Genomic DNA, 23067 nt, shown 5'->3' on the forward strand with positions numbered 1-23067 from the left:
GAAACGGCAGGCACTCCGAGGGACACGCACTCTCGCACGAAACTAAAAGTGTGTTGGGAGGGGGGAAGGTGGCGGAGGACGGAAAGGTGGCAGAGGGGACGGCCCGCGAAGGGACGGGGCAGGACTCCCACGGGGTACCCGAGGCGAGCGAGCCAGAGGGTGCGTGTGTGTGTGGGGCTGGGGCGATGGGGACGGCCGGGCAGGGCAGGGCAGGGCATGGCAGAACACGGCAGAACACGGCAGGGCACGGAAGGACACGGCAGGGCAGGGCCGGGCAGGAGCCCGCGGGGCGGCGGGCGCAGGTGGTGCCGCCCGCATCGGCTCTACCTGCCGGGCCGGGGGCCGCCACCTCTCGCCCCCCTCTGCCCCTCGCGTTCCCCTCGCCAGTCTCCGCCTCGGCTGAGTGCCAGGGCTGGGGCTGGCCGTGTTTGTTTGTTCGTTCTTCCGCGCTGCCGATGTCTTGGGGGGCTGAGGAGGAGGAGGAGGAGGAGGAGGAGAAGGAGGAGGGCGGGGAGGGGGAGGGGACTGGGGCTCGGGAGACGGCGTCTCCTCGGCCTCTCTTATTGCCGCTGAGTTGCGCTCCTCTTCCTCAGGCTGCGAGCAGGAGCCGCCCGGGCGCTTCCCAGTTCCCCGGCCGGCCGGGAGTCCCTGCGGCGGCAGCGCTCGCCCGCCCGCCTCCCGCCGGGGCAGGTGAGTGCGGGGCACGGCCGGGCAGCGCCGGCACCGCCGCCCCGGGCTCGGAGCTCCGCGGAGCCGCGGCCGCTGCAGAGCGGGGCAGGCGGCGGGGACGCAGTTTGCCAAACTCCGGCGCCCGGCTGGTCCCCGCTCACGGCCGCTTTCCCTTCCTTGTCTCCCCTCCGCAGAGCACCCTCGCCCGGCAGAGCGCTCCCGAGGTGCCGACAGCCGCCAGTATTTTTTGTCTGTCTTGTTTGTGTGTTTGTTGGGTTTTGTTTTTTGTTATTTTTCCCCTTCGTTTTCATTTGGCTTTCTAGTCTCACTGGGAATGGCAGGGGCAGCGGCGCCTGGAGAAGGAACAAGTGTGGGGAAAGCGAGAGGGAGCCGGAGCTAAATGACAGGATGCGGGCGGCTTGAGGCACAGAGAGAAGCCAGCCTCCTTCTGCCCCCGAGACTGCCCCTGCGGACCGTGCTTTCTGCTCCTCATTCCGGCTGGAGAATTTAAGGAAGAGTTGGGCATTTTTGTTTTTTTCCTCCTTTCCCTGCTGTCGGAAGGGAAAATGGATTGGGGACTTCTCCTGCAGTGTGCAGCCCTCACCTTCACCCTCGCCCGGGCTCTGCGGAGCGGTGAGTGTCACGGGAGCGCGGGGGCTCAGCTCGGGCTGCGGGTGGGGGGCCGGGCGGGCCGTGGCACCGGCACCGGCACCGACCCGGCTGGGGAACTTTCTTCCGGAGCAGGGATGCAGTCCTCGCCTGAGGATCGCCCGCCCTGACATTGCCTTCCGACTTTATTTTCTGCTGTTTCGGATTATTGTGAAAAGCAGGCTGCTCATTCTCACTAGATCAGGACAGCCAATTATCTTAATAATGTCCCGTCCCATAGGCAATTAAATGTCTCTCCTTCGATATCTGAAAGATAATGAACACTTTAAAGGGAAGGCTCTCTTCCCCGCCCGCCCTTTCTGTTTTCCTAAGCGTAAAATTTTAGATCGTCCCTCCTACTAGCTGTGTGTGTACCTGCGAACAGTCTTCACACAGAGAACTCCTTTCCCAAGTCTGCAATTTATGTGCAACTTACACTGTGCCAAGAGGGGAGCTGAGCTTCTCTGCGAAGGCTCGAGACTCCCTTCCAAGAGGAGAAATCCCATAACAAATGAGTGGTGTGGCTAGCTTACTGTCAGGCAGCCCTTGAAAACATAGCTAATTAAAAGCAGCGTGCTCCTCCTTCCTCGAACAATGCCAGAGCACTGTGAATATTTCACTGCATGATGCGTTTTTAAAGATGGTCTAATTGTGGGACTGCTTGACGTTTAGCTCTTGCACATGAAACAGCTCATGTGAGTCTTCCCTTCCTGATAAATCCAGAGCAATTATTATTAACTAATTATCAAATATTTACTTTTGCCTGACTGGGTTTTCAATCAAAGTAATTAAAAAGATAGCAACCTCCTCTTATCCTGGTATATTGTTTTAATAAGGGACCACAAGTGAAGTGTCAAGCAAGAGTATTAAAATCTCATGTTTTATGATGGAAGTTAATCTCTTTCCCAGTATGTTTTGAGGAGGCTGTTTAGTTTAATCAGGATGAGCTTCCTCCTTCAGTGCTGTGGCACAGGAGCAAAGGTGCTCAAGGGGTGCACCAAGCCTGGTGTGGGGATGCTCCAAGAGGTGCACTTTGCTCATCCCCCCAGCCCAGCTCGGGGTGTGGGCAAGCTGCCACCCACACAGACCCATACTGCCAGCCTGTACCTCTGAGGGACAGAAGGGGGCCACCCCCATGCTCTTGTTGATCATTTCTCCCTGTGAATGGAAGGGGAGGAGAGTGAGTTGTTGGGCAGAAGCCTCCACCACGAGTGGTTAATGTGGTGGTCCTGCTGGAGTCACCAAGGCCATTAACCTCCTCTGTAACCTACCAGACCTGCTAATGCCACCTTCACCTACATCCAGTATTAGTGTCCACTAAATTAATTCATTAACCTTATTTGGAACTAATGGTCCAAAGTCATTAGAAACTGCTCTTCTTAATCAAGTGTGCGAGAGATTGCACAGAGCCAAGGAGTCTAGCAGACTGCATTATCTTATTACACTGTCACTTTCCCAGAAGTCGCAGATTAAGGAGTGCTGGTGGTAGTGAATCCACCTCAGCGTCCTCTGAAGTGACTCTGTCAAGTGACTAGAAGCAGTACTGCTTTATTTCAGTCATTTAACAGATGCCAGACCCTGCCATGTTGTTTGCTGGGCTGGAGTGGGCTTAATGAGACAAGATCACTTTCTGAGTAGGCTTACACAGGGAGGAAAAGGCAAGATTCCCTGAGAGCCCCAGACAGCGGATTAGCAAGATCACCAGTGACAGCTTTTGAGCTTTGAGCAGCAATGCCTTTTGTTCTGGTCAGAGGAAAACAGCCTGTTTGCAAAGGCACAGCGGAAATACAATAAGATAGCCTTTCCCAGCAATGTGCTTGGCAGTATCTGGGTTTTGACCATACATCTGAGTACCTATCAACCCCTTCCCTGCTAATTTATGGCAAATAATTACTATAAAGAGTGTTGCTTTATGCATTTTTGATGTATGCTTCCTCATTCATTTCCATTTGACCTGGTTTTCCTACAATAAACTCCTGTATATTTATAAATTCATGCTGAGAGCAAGGATTCCTATTTTGCTTTCACAGGCAAGGTATTAGATAGGGCACTGCAGCCAGTATATACCATTATTGAGATGTAGTGATATATAGTCATGCTTTAGTGGGAACATTCTTCCTGACCATAGTTTACTGTCATGCCTTATTGCTCAAAATTAAGCAGCCAACACTTGGAGAAAGTTTTTCGTACCTGAAAGTCCACAGAAAGAAATCCACAGTAGTAAAAAACTGGTAACACAAACCTGCACTGGACAGTGAAATGAGTGACTGTGTAAGTTGGGGGATTTTTTGTCACTTTTTATTTTTCCTATAAACCTTAAACTGCAATCTTGACATAGCTGACCAAAGGAGTAAGATGCAGCATACAACATTTCACAGTCACACTTTGTCATTCTAGAAACTTTTGCAACTATTTTGCTCTTAGAAGTGAATCTTTTTTGTTGTTCAGGGGAGGAAGGAATGAAGGGAAGAGGAAGGGAGGTTGTTCTGCTCCATTACTTTGATGCAGACTCCAAGCATGAACAAACTTCCTTGAAAGAGTAAATAGCGAATGGTTTCTGCTTCACTAGAGCTACTTTGTTCTCTTCTACCCTGGGTTTGAAGAGCACAGATAGTTTCAACCTGCCTAGATTTATGGACTGATAAAACAAAGAGTCTGCTGCGAATGAGCTTGGATTCACCAATACAATCCCAGTGGTCGGTGACACAGACCAGACTTATCCCATAGCCGGGCAGGGGGTCAAATGGCATCCCTTAACATCTCCTCCCAGCCTTTCTTAAAACTTCATACTTAAGAGGATTATAGTGTTTGGAGTTAATTGTGTCCCAGGAACCCTTCTTAGCCAATACTGGCACTGTTATGAGGGTGCAACGTTTTGACACTGTAAGGGCCACTGTTGGAGTGCAGGGCTTTTTAAAAGGATACTGTTTAGAAATGAGGTGCCTTCTGCTGCCTATTCAGTCAGCGGATTTAAGGAATGGGGAACGTTAGAAGGTAGCACAGATGCCTTTAGAAGCAGAAGGATGCTAATTCAGCCTGAAGAAAACTGCGGCCGGCCCCGCAGCATTCCCACGGCAGTCTTCCGGCTCCGCTGCTGCGGGCTGCGCTCGAATTCTTGCCGGGGACACCGAGACCAACCCATGTGTTTGCTTCCCCCGCAGACAAGTGTGGCGACACGATCAAAATTTTAAGCCCGGGGTACCTGACGTCTCCCGGCTACCCGCAGTCCTACCACCCCAGCCAGAAGTGCGAGTGGCTGATCCAGGCGCCCGAGCCCTACCAGCGCATCATGATCAACTTCAACCCGCACTTCGACCTGGAGGACCGCGACTGCAAGTGAGTGAGCGAGAGCGAGAGAGTGAGAGAAGGAGAGAGGGAGACAAGGAGAGAGTGAGAGAAGGAGAGAGTGAGACAAGGAGAGAGTGAGAGAAGGAGAGAGTGAGACAAGGAGAGAGTGAGAGAAGGAGAGAGGGAGACAAGGAGAGAGTGAGACAAGGAGAGAGTGAGAGAAGGAGAGAGGGAGCGGGAGAGTGAGACAAGGAGCGAGCAGGAGAGCGAGCGTGAGAGCGCTGCGGAGCGCCACGGCGACACCTGCCGGCCGCCGCGGGCAGCGCCGCGGGCGGGCTCCGGGCCGAGCGGGGCAGGGAGGGACGGACGGACGGGCGGGCGGGCAGACAGACGGAGGGGCGTGCTTGTTAAAAATGTCCTCACAGCCTTCTGAGGCTCGTAAGCAGCGTCTGGGCTGCGCTGCGGGCGGGTGGCGATGCGCGGAGCGCGGGTGCGGTTGTGATTGTGGTGAGGCACCGTTTGCTGGCCCGCTTCCTTTTGTAAGTCTCTTGTTTGAGTTTGAAAAAGAAGCTCCTTTTACTTTTGTACTCCCACGGCTGCAAACAGCCCATGGAAGAGACAGGCCATTTATGAATTGCCAAACCTTCTTAACGCAGAGTTAGTCTGGCATTTACCGTCACCCTTCAAGGGGTGGTGGACTGCAGAACTGATAATTGTATTTCCTTCTTTTTCCCTTTGCTGCTGATTTATAGCTAGTAGCTTTTCTTTCCCCTCCTCCTGCTCTCCTGTAGTGCCCTGAGAGGAGGAAGGAGGGAGCTGAGGCTCCTTTTGTCTCCTGTCCTCGCATTCCCTTTGACCACCCGTTCCAAAAGTGAGAAGGAGAATCAGAACCTCCCAGAAGCTGTTCTCCACTTTTCCCCAAATCTGTAAATCTCACAGCTTGTGCAATGCAACATATGGTCAGATCATTCCCTTCTTCAGCATGCCCTCTGAATTCAGCCTGCTTGTTGCATGAAGAAAATACTTTAGTGATTCATTATTTAAATATTTCTGGAGTATCATAGTTACTTAAATATTTCTTGTGTATCATAATTTTTTATCCCCTGCTGATAGCTGCAAGAGAGTTGCTGTTCATTAATGGTACCAGTCAAGATTTTCTCTGCGTGACAGAAAGATTAAATTCAATAGCCAGTGGTGTTTGGTATTTCATGGAACTATACAAGACTTGATCCCATAAAATGATGCTCAGTTTATCAGGAGTGATCATGTTGGACTTAGGGGAAGAGAGCAACTGTATTCAAGGACTTAATTTTTGTGATGCACGTCTTTGTCCTATTATTTAATAAATTGATTACTTAGATCGCAATTATTGCTTTTTCTTAAAATGAAGTTTTTAATGATGCATTGTGGTGCTTAGTTGCTTTTTTGTGGTATTTTATAACCAGTTAAAGATCAGCATTTCAGTGCCATAGTTGAGTGATAATGCAGGAAAACCCTGTGGTCATAAAATGAAACTTTGCAAAAATGAGTTTTCACTGTGGCGTTGGAGCTGCAGCTCATATTCACACCATATGTTCACACGCTGACTTCCCATTCTTTAATTTTTAATGTCTTGTACTCAGGCAATGGTTCACTTCTGTGTCTTCCTGATACAGGTTTTGCTTTCATTCTGTGGAATGCTGCTAATGCTTTAAAATATTTGTCACTCTTTGCCTCTTAGAGAAAAATTAGGAAATTGCATCAAGCATATTTTAGTGTCAAATCCTTTTTCTCCCTTGCTAGAATGCATGTTTTTCCAACTCTGTAAAACCAACATGGTCTTTGGCAGCAGTAAAATGGTGTACAGCCTACAATTATTTGAAGAACAAGTAATCTTTGTGGCACAGTGTTGTGCTAAACAGTGCTAGACTGAGCTGAGCTGGGTCCAGGGAAAGGATTGACTCCCTCCCTCTGTTGCTTCCTTCTCAGTGTTCATTGTCCACTCTCCCTGCTGTATTATTTCTGTCCCTGAAATGGAGCCCAAAGCAGTAATGAGATGGTAGTGGGTGGAAGGAAGTCTCTCAACAGGGTTGTTTGCATTGTCTTTGCAGTGTATGATGGTGATGACTTTACCATTATTTTGTCTGTGCTGAAGCACTAATTTTCTAGGCGATGCTAAATTACTCAGCTGCTACTTCATTTATATTGAAAATTGCTCTTTTTAACTTGAGAGGGATTGTATTTGTGGAAAAGAAACAAAACAAAAAACCAACAAAAAAAAAACCTTAGGACCAGAACAATTATTTCAGCAACAGGAATTTGTCAACAATCTCTATGGTCTGAAATTTCAGCATCTACTTACAAAATTTACACCCCTTGTACTGAATATTGAATACAACAGGCGATTAATGCAGTAAATGTATCACAAGATTTTTCTGTTTTCCAGCTAAGTACATTTTGTTTTTATAATATGCTTAGCTTATTAGAAACTCAGTCTGCAATCTAGAAATGTGTAATTTAGGTTACACTCTAGTTTATTGAAAGGTTTAGCACTGGAAATTAATAACCACTTAAATATGAAATGCAGATAGAAAGTGAGAGATAAGGGAATTCATGTCTGGGAACAAAAAATATCCCATACAATTAGAGTAGACTAGAGAAGATTAGCTTGCTGGCCTAGCTCCCAAAATCCTCTTTATAATGCTGTTCATTGCAACTTGGACCTTAGTTAGCACTGAAAACAATTTTAATAACAGGGACCCTCAGAGCACAGGAGAGGAAACACTTTGGAAATATTGCATTCTTTTTCCATAGGGCTGACAAGAAAATCAAGAGGCTTTACCTAACTTCAAAAAATATTGTGCTATATAGAGGGCTAGAGGTATTGAAATGTAAAACTGGTGAAAGGTTGATTCTCTGAGGAGAATCAAAAGCAGCACATTTAAGCATTAGCTGTTACTGAAGCTGTTCCCAGTAACTCTCTTTATGTTAGGGTTTGGAATTAATTTAAGAATATGCCCTTGATTTACCTACTTATTATGCTATGCTTTAATGAATAAGTATTTCTCAAATGACTGCTAATAAAATTCATATATGTATGTTTTTCTGACAATCAGAACCATTTGAGTTGTTTTAAATTTCAAGTATACATGGTGAAAATTCCGTTTTCTCTGGAAGAATTCCAAAGGACTCGACTTTCACAGTTTTGAAGAATAAAGATACGCAAATAATTAAAAATGTGTTCACACAAGCTAGGTGCATCTAATAAGCAATCTTCTAGACAGGACTACCGTACCAGCATTATTTAAATTCTGGGTTTCGACAGGAAGTACACAAACATGTTGACCACAGATTGTTATCAAGGATATCTATAATTAAAAAAATTTACAGTCTCCTTTTAACATCTAACTGTAATGAATGTTATGCCTCCTCTTCAGGAGGCCAAGAAACAGAAATTATTGTTGTAGTTTAAGAAACAATTCATTTTTGTTTGCCATTTTGCCTTTTCTCAAGCAAGTCTCAATAATAAGCATGCATTCTTGGAGTCAGGAGCACAGTTAAAATGAATAGAAGAGATAAAACATATGGCCACATATTAGTTAAAATGCTCCAGTGTTTGTTGCATGTGGTAAATGCTTTTCAGCACTTAGTGCAAGCTGTACAAATCTCGTGTTGCTGAAGTATCCTACTGTGTAAATGTAGCCATCTTGAATCTAGTAAAACTTTATACCTAGATAATAAACAAGAATGTCACTGATACAGTATTTTGAATTTATGGAACTTTTCCGGTTTCCCAGCAATGCACACTATCAGCATGATAATTTATAATGGTTTGTGACAAATGTTGCTGAGCAAAGAGGTGTGTGGTTACATTCAGATCAGATGTCATTATCTAGGGAGCAATAAAAATTTCACAGACACTAGGTTAAAAACATTAAGAAAATGAATGTGAAGCTTCAGAAGAAAAGGGCTTAAGAAAGGTGGAGGGTTGGGTAGAGAAAGCCCAGTAGTGGTTTCCTTACTGACAAATTATTAACTTTGTTGCCAGACTTGACTGTATTGTTTTACAAGGTTTTCATAGATATGCCACACAGCACTATTATTTCAATGGCCACAATTTACAGATGTAGAAAATAAATACCATTCTTTCTTAACACTTGTGGATTATATACAACAGTGCTGTCAAATCTCTCAGAATGGAAAAAATGCCCATTTTGGAAACAGCCAAGATGTAGGAGAGATGTCATAGATAATTACTCTTCATATTGCATTTACTAGGGATTAGTTACATGGATGAGAGTAGAGCTGTATAGAAATTGTGGTCAGTTATAGAATACAGAGCAAAAAATATCTATGTTTGTTTACATGGATGAAAATGGCTCCTCCAGATCCTTGGGAAAGGAAGAAAGCACAGGTATTCAGACTTACAGAGTAAAAGTATAGCTCTACATAACTCCCATAGACCTAATTGATGTTAGAAATTCATCCATCCATTTTATTTCTAAATAATGTCAATGGATTTATGCTACAAATCTGTAGGTATAACAAACTCAGGCTGGTAAAGTAAACAGGAGACAGCAAAGTCATGGCTCAGCCTTTCTTTAGTTTCTGCATAGTTTAAGCTTTCATTTGCTTTTGTCTAAATCCTGGTTCCTGTTCTGTGCAGCAAGCTCTGCTTTGTGCAGGCCTTGTGCCTTGCATCTGTTCCTTTTGTTCAGGGGCAGCTCAAGCCCTTTGGGTTGAGCTGATGGGAGTGGGAGTGCCCATGTCCTTGCTGCAGAACCCCCATGAATGATCCTGCTGGGCTGTTCACTGAGCCTGTCAGAAGGGCTCTGCCATCAGCTGCACACCACAGCTGCTTCCTGACTGCCCCAGGTGCTCCTGAGCCTGGACAGCCCTGAGCTGCTCCCACAAACTGCCCCAAGGACATCTCAGGGGTGGGGGTGCTCTGGTGCAGCCCCACTGTCTGTGTAAGTGTGGGAGCTTTGCCCTCCACTCCCACAGAGCTGTCTCCCACCATTCTTGATGGCTGTGGAGAAGGGTTCAGCACAGGCCCTGTAGGATGGCTAATGACTATCAGTTGTTTGGATAGCAAGTCAGAGCTGCCTAATTCCCTCTGCCTGGCTGCCTTGGGCTCGGCAGGCAGAGATGCCTCAGCTGACAAGGCAGGGTGAGCAGCAGAGCAGCACAGGAGCAGACTTGTTCAGGTCTGTGCAAGGCAGGGGTTCTGTTTACCCACCACTGAGCACAGAGGTGTGAAGGAGCCAAGGTCTCTGAGCTTTCCAACAGAAATATGGCTTGACTGGCTTGGCCCCATCAGCTAAGCATCACCATTGGCCTTTTAGTGGATTTCAGCAGGACAAGGTATTCAGGAGACATGGGAAAGCTCCCTCCTCACTGCTGAGGGCAGCTGGAAGGATGCCCACCCTCCCCTGCTTGCTCTGGGTTCATTAATCCAGCCATCCCACACGTGTGGGTCACCCCACTGTGGGCTGCACTGCCCCAGGCAGTGACCTGGACCTTTCTGCCAAAGCCAGAGTGGGATGTGGGCACTGACACACTGGGAAGGCCATGCCTGGGCTGAGGAGGCAGCATCTTCTCCTTTTTGTCTCCCTCAAAAATCTGTCCCTCAAGAGCTGTTTGGGGTTTCCAAGAGATTAATTGGAAATACTAAAGGGATGAAGGGGGCCATGCTTCATTCTATTCCTAAAAAAAAACAAACAAGTGGTTTTGGATTAGTTTGAGATGAGTTGTTGCAGTAGATTTGGGGGTCATGTGGCATCTCATGTTTCTGAGTGCACTTTGAGGGCATTTCTCTGCTTTATATAAAACACATGAAAGGTTTTTTCAGGGACCACTCAGCTAGACCAGATAGCCCTTTGGGGGACCACTGCTGTTTGGAACCCTCCATAAGGCTGCTGGAAAGGTTCCTGCCAAGGAAAGGATTCTGCCCATTCCCTGTGCAGGATCAGGGAAACAGAAAATACTTGTACCCCAACATTTTTTCCTAAACTTAAAGATTTTGCATTACCAAGGATATATTATGTTCTCTTTGCCACAAGATTCTGCATGTATTTGCACACACAGATGAAAGTATCTAAAGATAAAGATGCTGTTACTTTATTGCAGGGACTAAATCAGAGTTAAAAGAAGTTGGAAATGATACTATTTTTCTGATTATACAGTGTAAGTAAACAATTCCTTTGAGGTTTATCCAAGCAGTTAACTTTTGTGAAAGTCTCTGTTGTCAAACAGTTAAACAACTTGTTCTTTTAGAGTTGTGGTTTGAATTTGGGTTTTCTCAGGAAAAGGTATTAGGAAATCCATGGCCTGGTCATAGCTAGAGAGTCTGTGTTGGCCTGTGTTCAGGACTCAGGGCTGGGATGCAGAGCCCAGTGCTGCACTCTGTGTATGGGTGCATCCCCTGTAACAGGAAAGTCTTGACTTGGGTCTCTCTACAGCAGCACATTAAAACTATAAAACCAGTCATACATGGATGTTTCTATTACTCTGAACACTTAACTGTGAGGAGAATTCTGTCTAGATGTGCTAAAACCAGATGCCCTTCAGACAGGAAAAAATTGAGGGTCAAATATGGATTCCCTTAAGCCTAATCCTTCATCCTTTCTGCGGAGGGAGATAAACAAAATCAGAACAAAGGTCTAAGTCCTTTCTAAATTGAAACCCAGAGTTGTTGGAATTAGCTCCATGAAAATCTCAATATGTTTTCAGTCAACCTCACACTGCTCTTCTCTCCTCCCTCCTCTCCTGTGCTAGTCTAATTGAAACAAAAACCTATGTGTTTCTGTTAGTTTCTTAGTTTCTTAATTATAGTTTATTGCAAGGTATAACATTGGATCATAATTTGATAATTATGATATAGAGATCTTTTTACAGCTAATGCAAAACCAAATTAAATTATTTTCTTTAGCAGTATTTCCAAAGAATGAAATTATGTCTGGAAACTGGATATACATGCACTCATATGTGTATGTCTAGGCTTATATATCACCCAAATTGCTGAATATAGGCACATATTATGTACACCTCTTTAAGGCTGTGCATATGTACACGTATTTATGTCTATGTTAGAGATTTCTTAGTTTATGTAGAAGTTCCTAAAGTAAATCTGCTAATTAAAGTGCTAATACCCATCTTAAGGCTGATAATTAGGTATAAAGAGAAAAAGAGATGGGATTAGTTCAGATCATGTTCCAAATGCCTCTTAATTGGGTGTTTGTAATCAATCCTGATTGCAAGAGGCAGTGGTTTGGCAGAATAAAGAATGAAAAAGGCTTAGCCCTGCTATTTTCCTGTTAGTTGATTTGGCCATAGTATTTTAGGACAGGATCCAGTGTCAAACAAGGTAATTTTGTCAGCATTAGCAATCCTTATAAAACATTTAGAAAATCTTTTCTAATGATATTTTTTTCAAGCTAGTAACTCTCTCAAGCCTAGAGAGTTATTTTTATCCATAATCTTAAAAATTGTTTTCAAGGGAACCACAGGAAAGACTTTGTTCTCCTGGCCTCTATCCACCACTGACTTCGGAAATCATGTCTGAGTTCACTGTGGGTTTTTCATTGCATTGACCTTGGTACTTTTCTCACCAAGCCACAGTTTTCCATCATAAAACCACACAGCTTGGTATAATGATTATTTCTTTATCCCGAATAACCAAACAATTTTTTAAACAGGGTGACAGATTTCCCTCTTGCACTGTGGGAAGCAAGCACCTGGCCATTTCCAAATAGACTTTTAATGAACTTCCTGAAGGAGATTTGAGAGAAGTTTAATAAGTCACCTGCCAACTTTTTGGGAGCATAGGTCATTTGCTTTTCTGTAGGAATTTGCAAAAATGTGAGAATAACCCCCTTCCCAAGTCCTAAACTTCCATGGAGGAAATTGATTTTCATGGGCAATATCAAAGGTTTTTAAAAGTGTAACCTCAGAAATCAAATTACTGATTGTTTCTCACACATAAGGTACTGTGAAACACTGTGATCCACAGAGCTGGTTCTGAACTGTGTGAACTTTGTAATAATTTATTTAAACATGATCAAATTGTGCATATTTAGACTCATCTTGCAGGTTAATCTCGTTACAAGTATTTTATGTAATGCTATACAATGAAGAATTTAGATGCCTCAAAAGGACCATTGAGAAAATATCTCCATATGTGGAAGAGACACCCATTTATTGTGATGATTTCTTTCAGAAGAAACTATGCACATCTCAGAAGCACAATAACCAGCTGTTGTTCAGGAGAAACTGGGCAGTTGAGTGCTGCCTTCCATAGTGATGTGGGTTTGCAGTGGCCCAACACTCTTACAACACTCCTTATTAAATTGAAAGTTGGTAACCTAGAGAAAACTAGAGGTCTGTACACACCAAAGTAATTATTCTGCCTCAAGCTTTGAGAAATGCTCCCTCAAAGCCAAAGTTTTGCTCATTCACATAAACAGTCACACTGAAGTCAATTAAAACAACAGACTCACTTGAGCAGGGCTAATGAGTAGGACATACATTTCCGGCACTACATAAATTAATAATTGCTTTTTGTAACAGTGGTTTTCAGATGTTTGCAGAGAAAATTACAGTACAGTAGAAGATTCAGCCTCATACTTCATAGATCACCATAAATAGGTTATTAGTTCTTCTCCAGGTTTTAGCTCTTACTAGTGAATATTTGGGACAAGTTACTAAGTGCATGAGTAAAGTCAGAGTTTGCCTTCTTGTGCCAATCTGTCATTAAGCCAGACAACTTCTACTGACTTTCTTCTGATGTACTCCTCTGTAACAAGGAAAGCAGATCAGCAATTTAGAAAAGGTTTAGCTTGATCACTATGTAAAAACGCAGGCTACACTGCCTATTTCCATAGTGATCACACCACTTTGCCAGATGCAAAATGAGAGGCTTACATCCCTCATGCTAAAAGCCCTTCTTAGAGGAAATCCTAGGCTGTCGTTTCATTTGAGTAGCTTTAGCTAAGTCTAGAAAAATATGCAAAGGTAGCTCTTAAATAAAAACTCTCCTTTTTTTTTTCATGTTTCAAAGTCATCTCCATAATCTGTTTTGGAGACAGAGGCATAAGATATATTAACATGGAAGGCATATGTTCTGATTGCTGAGTGTTTTTTGACATTCCCAGAAAACCCCTGGGACTTTGTGTCACAGTTCTGTAAACTTCATCTATTTGTATATTCATATCTGGGCCTAAATCCAAAACTTCTTTACATGCATTACAGCAGACAGTTTAGGTTCATCTGCTTGTGTTCCAGATGGCAAGCAGTTAAATCAGGTATACATTTTAACCACTCCACATGGTCTAATGCTCTAATTTCAAAAGTTTTCCAATGTGTTGTTATAGCACATAGACTATAAAATGTGTGTATATAAAATAGATACAGGACTACATTGAGCTGTGAAGCAAGTGAAGATAGCTCCACTGATGCCAGCAGAGCTGCACCTGCTAATAGCTCAAACACAAAATACCAGAAGTATATCGTGTTATATTCCTTACTGGTTTCCATTTTCATTTATTCTCCACAGCTACACTAGATGATGGCCTTCCAACAGTATAATAGTCATCTTTATCTCATTTCTCTGACATAATTTTCAAGCTCCTTATTACTCTTGAACAGTGTAGCTAATAGAGCCCAAATTGCTTCTCATTCTTTTCATTATAGTAAGTCATTATTCAAGAAACCAGTGCTGTTCAGCCTTTCCCACACAAGTAACTCTCCCCCAAACTAAACTTAGAACTTACCTCCAAGATCCAGTCTCACATTTGCCAATTAGACTCCTTCTACTGGCTATTTCATTTTTACTTTGCACATTTTTTCACTTCATTTAGTAACTATCTATGTAGTCCTCTGAATTTTAAAGAGGACTAAGACTAAGCTCTTCTAAGCTTAGTCTTCATGCACTGATTTTTGCACCTTTTAATGATTTCAATTAAGGTTTTGTTTGTGTATAGTTAAAACAATTCAGCATGCACTGAGGGATACGTGTATTCTAGTATAAAGATGTCAGTACTTTTGCAGAATAAACTTTGCTAATGTCAGCAGTTTGCAGCAAAGACTGTACTGGTTTACCTATAAAGGTTTCTAAACTGATGATGCTATTGTGCCTGTAAAAAACATGTTTAGACCTACTTTTGTGTGACATAACTAGCCACCGATGTTAGTAGAGCATTTGGGATCCTGTATTAGCTAAATTTGTCAGCAAAAGTTAATTGGATTGCCTTGCTGTTTGCAAGTTGCAAATTGCAATATAGACACAGATGTGCATATTGAGGGCCTTCCTGACACATCCATTTTCTCCCAGCTTTTAGTCCTCAAACAAAAGCTTAGCCAAAGTACCCTAAGCCAAGCAGTTCATCTGCCTGATGTAACTTATGCTTTCCAGGAAGGTTTTTTTGGAACTTGTGTTACTAGGCAGATACATAAATTACTGTGTGACCTTCAAGCACCTCACTTACTCCATGGAAATTACCCATATGCACACTCTCACCCTATGATCTTCTATATGACATGCAGGTTTCTTAGTTATTCCTCCCCCATACCTGAAATTACAAAGTAAAAACATGCTTATAGGTATAAGCACAACTCATCTGATCTTTTGAAGTCAAACTCTGGGTACTCTGAAAATAAATATCTGATCACCAGGTAACTTTTGCATGTCCCCATATGCTCAGCATAGAAAAGAAAATAAATCCTTTGTTTCAACATCCCAGTTTCAGCTCCTTCTCATCTGAGAGATACCAGATAATTTTGGTTTAAATATGTAAAGAAAGAAAGCTTTTTTTATGGGCTATATTCCTAATTTGTTTAAAGATCATTCTACTGAACTTAGTAGAACCCCAGTGATTTATATCAGCTGAGTAAGGAGCTGACTCCACACTTCCACAGCTCCCTAGAAATTCTCAGAAGAAAGGTCAGTATTGTAGCTGAACAAATGTTAACTCAGAGGAAAGTCAGTTAAGTTTTGCCATTCATCAGGATTGCACTTTAATACTTAGGCAGAATGTGTAGGAGCTTCTTAAAAGTAGATGAAATAAAGACCAAAGTAATTCTGTTTGTGTACAAAACTCACTTTCCACTAACATATTTAAAGAAATGCACAGAATTGTGTGCTGTGTTGCTGTGACTCTTTATAGTGTGAACACTCTCCTATTGCTTGATCTTGGGACAGTCAATCATCATCTTTGTGCCTCCTTTTCCTTAGAAAGCATAATATTTCTCTGGTTTTCAAATATCTGAGGATGTGCTTATTAGTGTTTGCAAAACCCTTGAGACTGCTGGTGAAAATGTAGAGCAGTATAATAGTAATTTGCAATTGTTATGTGCTGTTCATCTCCTAGCTGTTAATTTTTTTTAACAATATACTGCTATGTAAAAAGGCATGTGGCAATCTCCTGACGTTCAGAGAGAAGTGTTATCCAAACAAAAATAAAGAATAGGGCTCATGCTCACAAGAGACACATTACCCGTGATGAGGAGAATCTGTAACAGACGTGGCACTAAGTCAAAACTGTGCAGCAAACAGCATCCAAACGCAAGCAATTTCAGATGTGTGCATATTGCCAGTACAAAACCAGGCCATTCTGCAAATGCAGAGTCCCCCAAGGAGCAGTGAACCTCGCAGCAGCAGCACTAATGGCAGTCTTCTCATGTGCAGTGGGGGAGAGCAGCACTTTAGAGCCGCCTTGGGCAGCTGTTAAGTTATTCATTCTTAACTTACTCCTATAAAGCTGTTATTGGGTGGAAGCAGAGGACACAAAATATTCTGGACCTGTTCTGTCTGCTGTGAGGGGAGTATTCCCCATTCTTGCACACAGAGTGAAATTCTGACTTTTTCCAAGTCAATGACAAAATTTCTCACCAGTCTTGCTTGGACTTAAAAATTGTTTTAGGCCCCAGAAACTCCTTTTTTGAAGAGCACTTCAGTGATGCCAGTGTCTCTAGTAGGATTTTTCTGGGTTTGGACTTTCTTTTCCTTTGAATGAACACTATTCAAAGGCATTTGTACTGCTAGAACAATAATAAAATAAAATCAAAAACAACCAACCACAAACAAAGCTAAAAAACACGCCAGAACCATTTTCTGTTGTTAGAGTACACATAATGCACAGAGACACTGTGCTGGGTCATCTGCCTTGTTTTTTAACCTCATTTCAGAACATTTTAGGCTGGTTTATGATTTGCTTGTTCCACCTGATGCTTTGTCCTTCCCTATCTCCTCTCTACAGGTGATGTGAAAATTTAGACTCTCATCAGTAAAACACAGCAGTTTTCTTTATCCATTTTGTACACTCCAAATTATGGACATCATAAGTCAGGCCTCAACAAATTGTGAAACTTTATAAAAATCCTTGTATCTCAAAAACTACTGCTGGTTCCTGTTTCATTTTTTATCAAATATATTTTGGGTGCTTTCCTCTGCCATAAATGAGAAGTTTGGCAATACCATGATATCAACAGCTGATGCTTTAAAATATGCAACCAAATTTCATGCTACTCATGCTAAAAATAATGAGAGTGGTAATGTTAGATTCTTGCTAAAGTCACAACTTCCTGATGCTGTTTCTTTTCTCAGTCATAGCCCTGAAACTCCCATTGAAGGGAAGATTTATAGGAGAAAAATAGAACCAAAAGGAAATTGAAGTGTTAATTTATATTGATTTCACTGCATGACTATGTTTCTTCGCCCCTCACCATATGATCAAAATTTGCAGAAATCAAAATTCATTCCTGAAAAAAATACCTCTGAGTTTACCATCCTTTTCTCTGAGAACACATAAAATAACATTAGAAGTTGAATCATTATAGTGGCTACATATTTGCTTGGCTTCAGAGCCAGATTACAGCAATGAGAAGAAATTTGGTTGAAAGCCATTAAATACCAGGACATGGCTCAGGAAGAACCTGATCTGCAAATTGCTGGCATGGTTGGTACAAAGATCACACTGGCTGTTTCAGGATCCTTTCCCTGTGCCACAGCTGTCCTCTGCCAGTCCTGCTTTAGATAAATGAGTTGGACTGACAAGAAACTTGCTTGTGCCACGTTCTTTTATGTGTTGTGCATGCTTATGTTTGCAGGGGATTGTTCTCATGCAGATATTGCACAAAAATATGGTGCAAAGTAGCTAAAACTGACATAAAGGGGCCCATCCTGCACTTAACTGTACCATTTTTGTGTCAGCATGTTTCTAGTGAAGTAAATGAAGTTGTGGCCAACCACTTTGTATTTCCTTAATGGTTTGGATCCTTCCCTGCTGCAGTTACAATAACTGCAGTGGGTCCAATCTGATGTGCACAAGCTGAGAAGTGGCTGCATAGCACTAAACTCAGGGGCTGTTCTGAAGACAAAACTAATTTTTGAAACGTTTTTATAAACTCAAGGAAATCTTAATGTCTTTTTTCTGTTATTGCTCTACAAAAATAATCCCAAACTGGCCTGGGAGCTATTACTCAGTGAGCACTGGCCCCTTGGAAGGTTTCAACTTGTCAAGTTTGGCCATTTTTTGAATGCACAAAGGAAGTCATTAAGGCACATCAGGCTGCTGATTGCTATTAAACTCTGCAGAGACTTATGTGCAAAAATCAATGCCATAACAGGGCTACAAGAATCTAAGAGGTGGGAAAAGCATTTCTTTACCCGCTAGTAACTCAAAAATGGATTAATACACTTTGTGAAACCTCAGAAAAATATCACCTATAAGCTAGGGGCCAAATGTAAACCTCTGTGACAAAATAATACAGCTCAGAAAGCTCCAAACACGTGAAAATGGGTTTATAATGGAACTGTCACTGCTGTAACCTCAATTGTATGTTTCTCTGCTGGGGAAATCTCACACATCTGCACATCTATGCATGCACGTGCTTATTTATTGCATCCCAAGGAGCACCTTTTTTGCTGTATTGCCACTAAGGAACCTAGAAAGAAAATGCTTTTTTAGTAAGGTATGGTCTTAGGTTGCTTTTGGCAGGAAAGTACTACAAGAATTTTCCAGATGAGCTCCATCTCAGCATCAGAGAAAATGTTATGTTGATGAGATGACTGGCTGGTTTTGACTGGGGCAGAGGAGAGAACTGCACTGAAAAATGCAACACAGTTGCAATAACTGCTAACAGTTGAAGGCTTTTGTAGAAAGTATCTTTATCATGGGAAAAACTAGTTTAAATCCATTAGGAAGTTTTATTGTAAATATATACTGTATAAACCTGGCAAGTCCATTGTCTGACTCTGGAATGTCTTATTTCAACTGTCCAATTCTCTTCCTCCACAAAGCAAAGAGGAAGAATTCAATTCAATTTTTATCATAAATTTCTTTTGAATTTTGATGAAAAAATGATGAAACATCTTTTCAGTTTGATCTTTTTTATTCTTAAAAAAAAAAAAAAAAAAAAAAAAACAAAAAACAAAAAAAAAAAAACAAAAAAAAAAACCCACCCTATTGAGTTATATTACATTTGTTTCACCCTAACCTAGGAACATATGGGTTGGAAGGGACTAGGTCACCTCATCCAACTTACTAACCCAAGAAATTTCATTTTATTTAATGCAAAAGATAAAATTAATCAATCCATGTAAACCAAATGTTTGTTTCCATAAAAACCAAGATCTAGTTATTGTGTTTCAGAGCCTTTGTTTCACTGACTATCCCAGCCTTCCTGCTTAAGTCAATACTAGTTTTCCACTAGCTCTTCTTCTTAATTTTAGAATTTTGCACCATATATTTTTATTGAAAAGAAGGTTTCCTTCTGGTTTTCTTTTTTGAAATTCATGGAAGTATCGTGTAGGGTTGGCCTTCCCTAGGAGGAGGGCTGAGGGGTAGGGCCACAAGCACGTCCCTACACTGCATTTGCAGAGCCCTGCTGGGTTATGATCTGTCCCCTCTGCTAAGCCCAGAAAAGACTTTTTTAAAGGCAGACCATGAAGATGGGACACCTCAGTGTTAAGGCTCAGAGCAAGCAGGACTTAGGACCAAAATAGCCAGCTTTGGTCCAGGTAGAGGCAAGTTTTTCCCAAGCTCCTCAAGCTGTCTGACAATTTCCCTCCTGTACTGAGCAATCAGTGCTGTACCTCCACCCATGGCAAGAGCATGCAGTCATGGCTACAGCCAGCATGGCAAACCCTCCCAAAGTACCTGGAACCAAGACTGAGATCTGGAGAAAAGCATCAAAAATAGGCTTTCTCTTAAGGACTGTATCAAGCACAGTCAATGGAAAAGCTTTTAGCAAATGAGTTGTTAAAGCCTGTTGTAGTGTATATGGTGTGAGCCAGCTGCAGTGAGGGGGCAGATTGTGGAGCATTGCCCCAGCATGGTGCTGAGGAAGGAGGCTCCTGTATTCTCATTATAGCAGGGGAAAATCCACTTTTCTCGCATGGATAATTTAGAAGTTATGAATCAGCCTGTTGTTTTTATTTCAGCAGAGTACAGACAAGAGTTGTGCAAAATGAAGCTGCTGCCTGTCTGTCAGGCAGCTGTAGTTTTTTACCCTGCAGCTTCTTTTAATGTGCATTCTTGGCAAATTCTGAAGAGAAGCAGTCACAACTGTGCACTCAGACGTTAGAGCAGATCTCATTCCCTCGCCATTGAGACTTCACTGATGCATCATCCCGTGTCTGACACAGCCACTGAGCACCCTGTCCCAGTAACCAGGAAACAGAACTGGTGTCTAAGTGAAAAGGCACTCTAAAAATGTGCCCTTGAATCATCTGTTTTTGAAAAGAGATTAATATTTTCTTGCAGTGTATCTGCTTTTTCCCAGGTGTTAAATAGACCATTTGGTCTCTGCTGGTCTTTAGGATTTTTTAAAGTAAGTGTTAAAGGCTATTCCAGACTAGCTCTACAGGGTTTTAAGTCATGAGAGACAGTTACCTGCAGAAAAATGCCCATCTCTCTCAAATAATTAGCAATTATCTGTCAAAAAACCTTCTGAGCTGACTACAGTAAGAAAAATACTTTTCATCTTTGGCTTTTTTGACTCTCTCCTTCGCTCTCCTCTTCGCCTGCCTCCCACCTTTCCCCCAGCATTTTTTTTGAGCAGCCTTTTCCAAAGGAAACACTGATGAAAGTATCTTTCAGTACCTGAGCAGTTCCCTTGGACACCTCCTCCCTGTCCACCCCTGAGATTGCAAGAGACATCTGCCTTTGTACACACCATGTCAGCTTCCTGCAGAGACATTTTATGTTCGTTGTTTCTCCAAAATAAATAAGAGCAGCACAGTCGATGCAAACTGGCTGTAGACATCCCATTGCTCACAACACAGCTACGTTGGTAATTGCTAATAATAATGTTTCAGCATGGGAACACTCTTCTAGCTGCAATGTGGATAGGGGCGACACAGATGGTAACATTATTGCATATTTCTTTGTCGAAGAAGTTGAAATTTTGCTTTGGGAATTTGAAAAAAACCCAACATTCCTACATTTTGTTACAATTGTTTCTTTAATATTAGCAGCACTGGCATGCTCGATCTGTGAACTGTGTCAGTGCCACCTAAGGAAATTCCAAGAGGAGTCTGCAAAGTAAGGAGAAGCAATTGTTTCCACTTAGCAAAGGAAGCACTTAGATGCTATTTGACAGAATTGCATTTGCCTTTTTTGGCAAGGATGACCCATTTTGATCACACGCAACAGCCAAACAGCAGCCAGCTTGCAATAGATCAGACTTTAAACATTTCTGTAGCTCCTAGACTGATTCTGGAGTCTTGTCTCATGTACCAGAGTCCCCACATCTGTACCTCAATTGCCTGGGAGTGCTTCACTGCATTTTGCAGGCCACAAACAGCAGGAGCACATGGCTTGTGGGCCAACTCCTGGGTTTCAGCTTCCTTTGATGCCTGCAGAGTACGTGCTCCCCTGGGAATGTCTGACATCCTCCCTGCTTACGTGCACAGCCACTGCAGCACCCCAGTGAGCCCCAGCCAGTGGAAGCACACGGTGCTGCTTGGCCCAACTGCAGCACGTTTCCTTTGAAAGGTGTTTGGAGAGCTGTGGCAGCATGTCAAAGATAAGAGAGGCAGGAATTGGTTGTATTTGCCAAGTGCCTGCCTTTGTTGGCTCTGTCCACGAGAGCAGCTCCCCTCACTTTTGAACTCCACAAAAACTGCTAGCTCACCCAGACCTGGAGTGTCAGGACCAGAGTTGTCCTTCCTGCAAGATTAGGTCATATCATCAGATCAAAGCCCTGTTATGCCATTTTATACCACGTGGATGCAACACCAGCCAAGTTTCAAATCCCAAGCACAGGTGTCTAGTAACTGTATGATGCACACATGAAAATTAAAGCCATAAGCCAAACTTAGAAGCTGAATTTCCTGTCTTTCCCCAGCGTTACATCTTTGTTATCCACACTTATAACTGCATTTCCAGTTTATATGTCAGAAGAGTGCTGGTAATGTCTGAAGCTATCCTACCTGTTGTTCCTTTACAACTTTTTCTCTTCATCTGGCAATTCAAATCTGCTCTTAATGGGGCCCTTTCAAACAGCTGAGAAACAGTGATCTGCCAAAGAATCTTTTTCCTGACAAAAGGAGTGCTGCCCAGTATTAATTTTATTGTAGAGGGAACATGTAGCAGAAAGCAGTGTTGGCACATGGGTAGGAAATAAACACAGGGTATTTTGTTGCAGAGTTGCTGTGTAGATGGAAGTGCAAGGCATAAGCAGGAATGATAAGCAAGTGTCATATAAAAATAATTATGAGAAAAATGTGAAAAAGCATAGAAAAACAAATAATTTCACCTAATTCATCTTCCAAAAAATGTGTGTGTCCTCTAATCTGGGTATGTGTGTTTTTTCTGTGGCTTATGGAGCAAAATCAAATCCCACCTTAAGACTGATCACCAGGATAAATCGTTCTTTCCAGGTGCCTTTATCTCTCTTCCCAGACTACCAAGGGATAACTAGCTCAGAGAATCTCCCTGGGTTTTAGACAACTATTATAAGGTGAAATGAATTCCATCCAAAATCCTCAGAAATGGCTGCCCTAAGTGGACAGGAAAGCTGGCAGACTTAGATAGCTGCTGGAACTCATTTCTGTCATGGCAGACACAAAGCTGGTTGCCAAGGCTGGTACAGTATTGCCCATGTCAATGAGATAAAAAATATCTTGCTACTATTTTGAAATTTTTTGTTGTGTCACAAGCTTAATGCACAACAAGGGGCATAATTGGTTTACAAGTGAAAATTAAAACAGAAAATAGCACAAGACCTTTATGTTCTGTTCTTATAAGAGTAAACTTTTCTTCAAGAACTGGAGCAGTTGTGTTGCAGCGTGTCACACGTTGATGTTCTCATAGTGTCAGGTTGTGTTTGCTCAGGCAGTGTTACCTGCAGTGCCCATGGCTTGGCTCAGAGCCTCTGGTCTGGGTGGGACAGACTGACAGACCTGTGCTCACTGCTCTGTGGTGTGGGACAGACTGACAGACCTGTGCTCACTGCTCTGTGCTGTTCAAGAGGTGGGACAGA

At 42.7% G+C, this 23067-nt stretch overlaps 1 protein-coding gene across 4 annotated transcripts in view; it reads left to right on the plus strand.

Moving 5' to 3' along the window:
• The first annotated feature begins 529 nt into the window (after positions 1 to 529).
• The window catches only part of NRP1 (neuropilin 1), a 114201-nt gene continuing 91663 nt past the window's right edge, over positions 530 to 23067 (plus strand). For all 4 annotated transcript variants that reach the window (XM_079300252.1, XM_079300253.1, XM_079300254.1 and 1 more), the window contains exons 1-3: positions 530 to 690; positions 864 to 1302; positions 4479 to 4653. In XM_079300252.1, coding sequence (XP_079156378.1) covers positions 1236 to 1302; positions 4479 to 4653 — 242 coding nt within the window. In that variant the 5' untranslated portion in view covers positions 530 to 690; positions 864 to 1235. The remainder of the gene's footprint in view (positions 691 to 863; positions 1303 to 4478; positions 4654 to 23067) is intronic.

This window comes from Erithacus rubecula (assembly GCF_903797595.1).
Source record: "Erithacus rubecula genome assembly, chromosome: 3".
NCBI classification, from domain to species: domain Eukaryota; kingdom Metazoa; phylum Chordata; class Aves; order Passeriformes; family Muscicapidae; genus Erithacus; species Erithacus rubecula.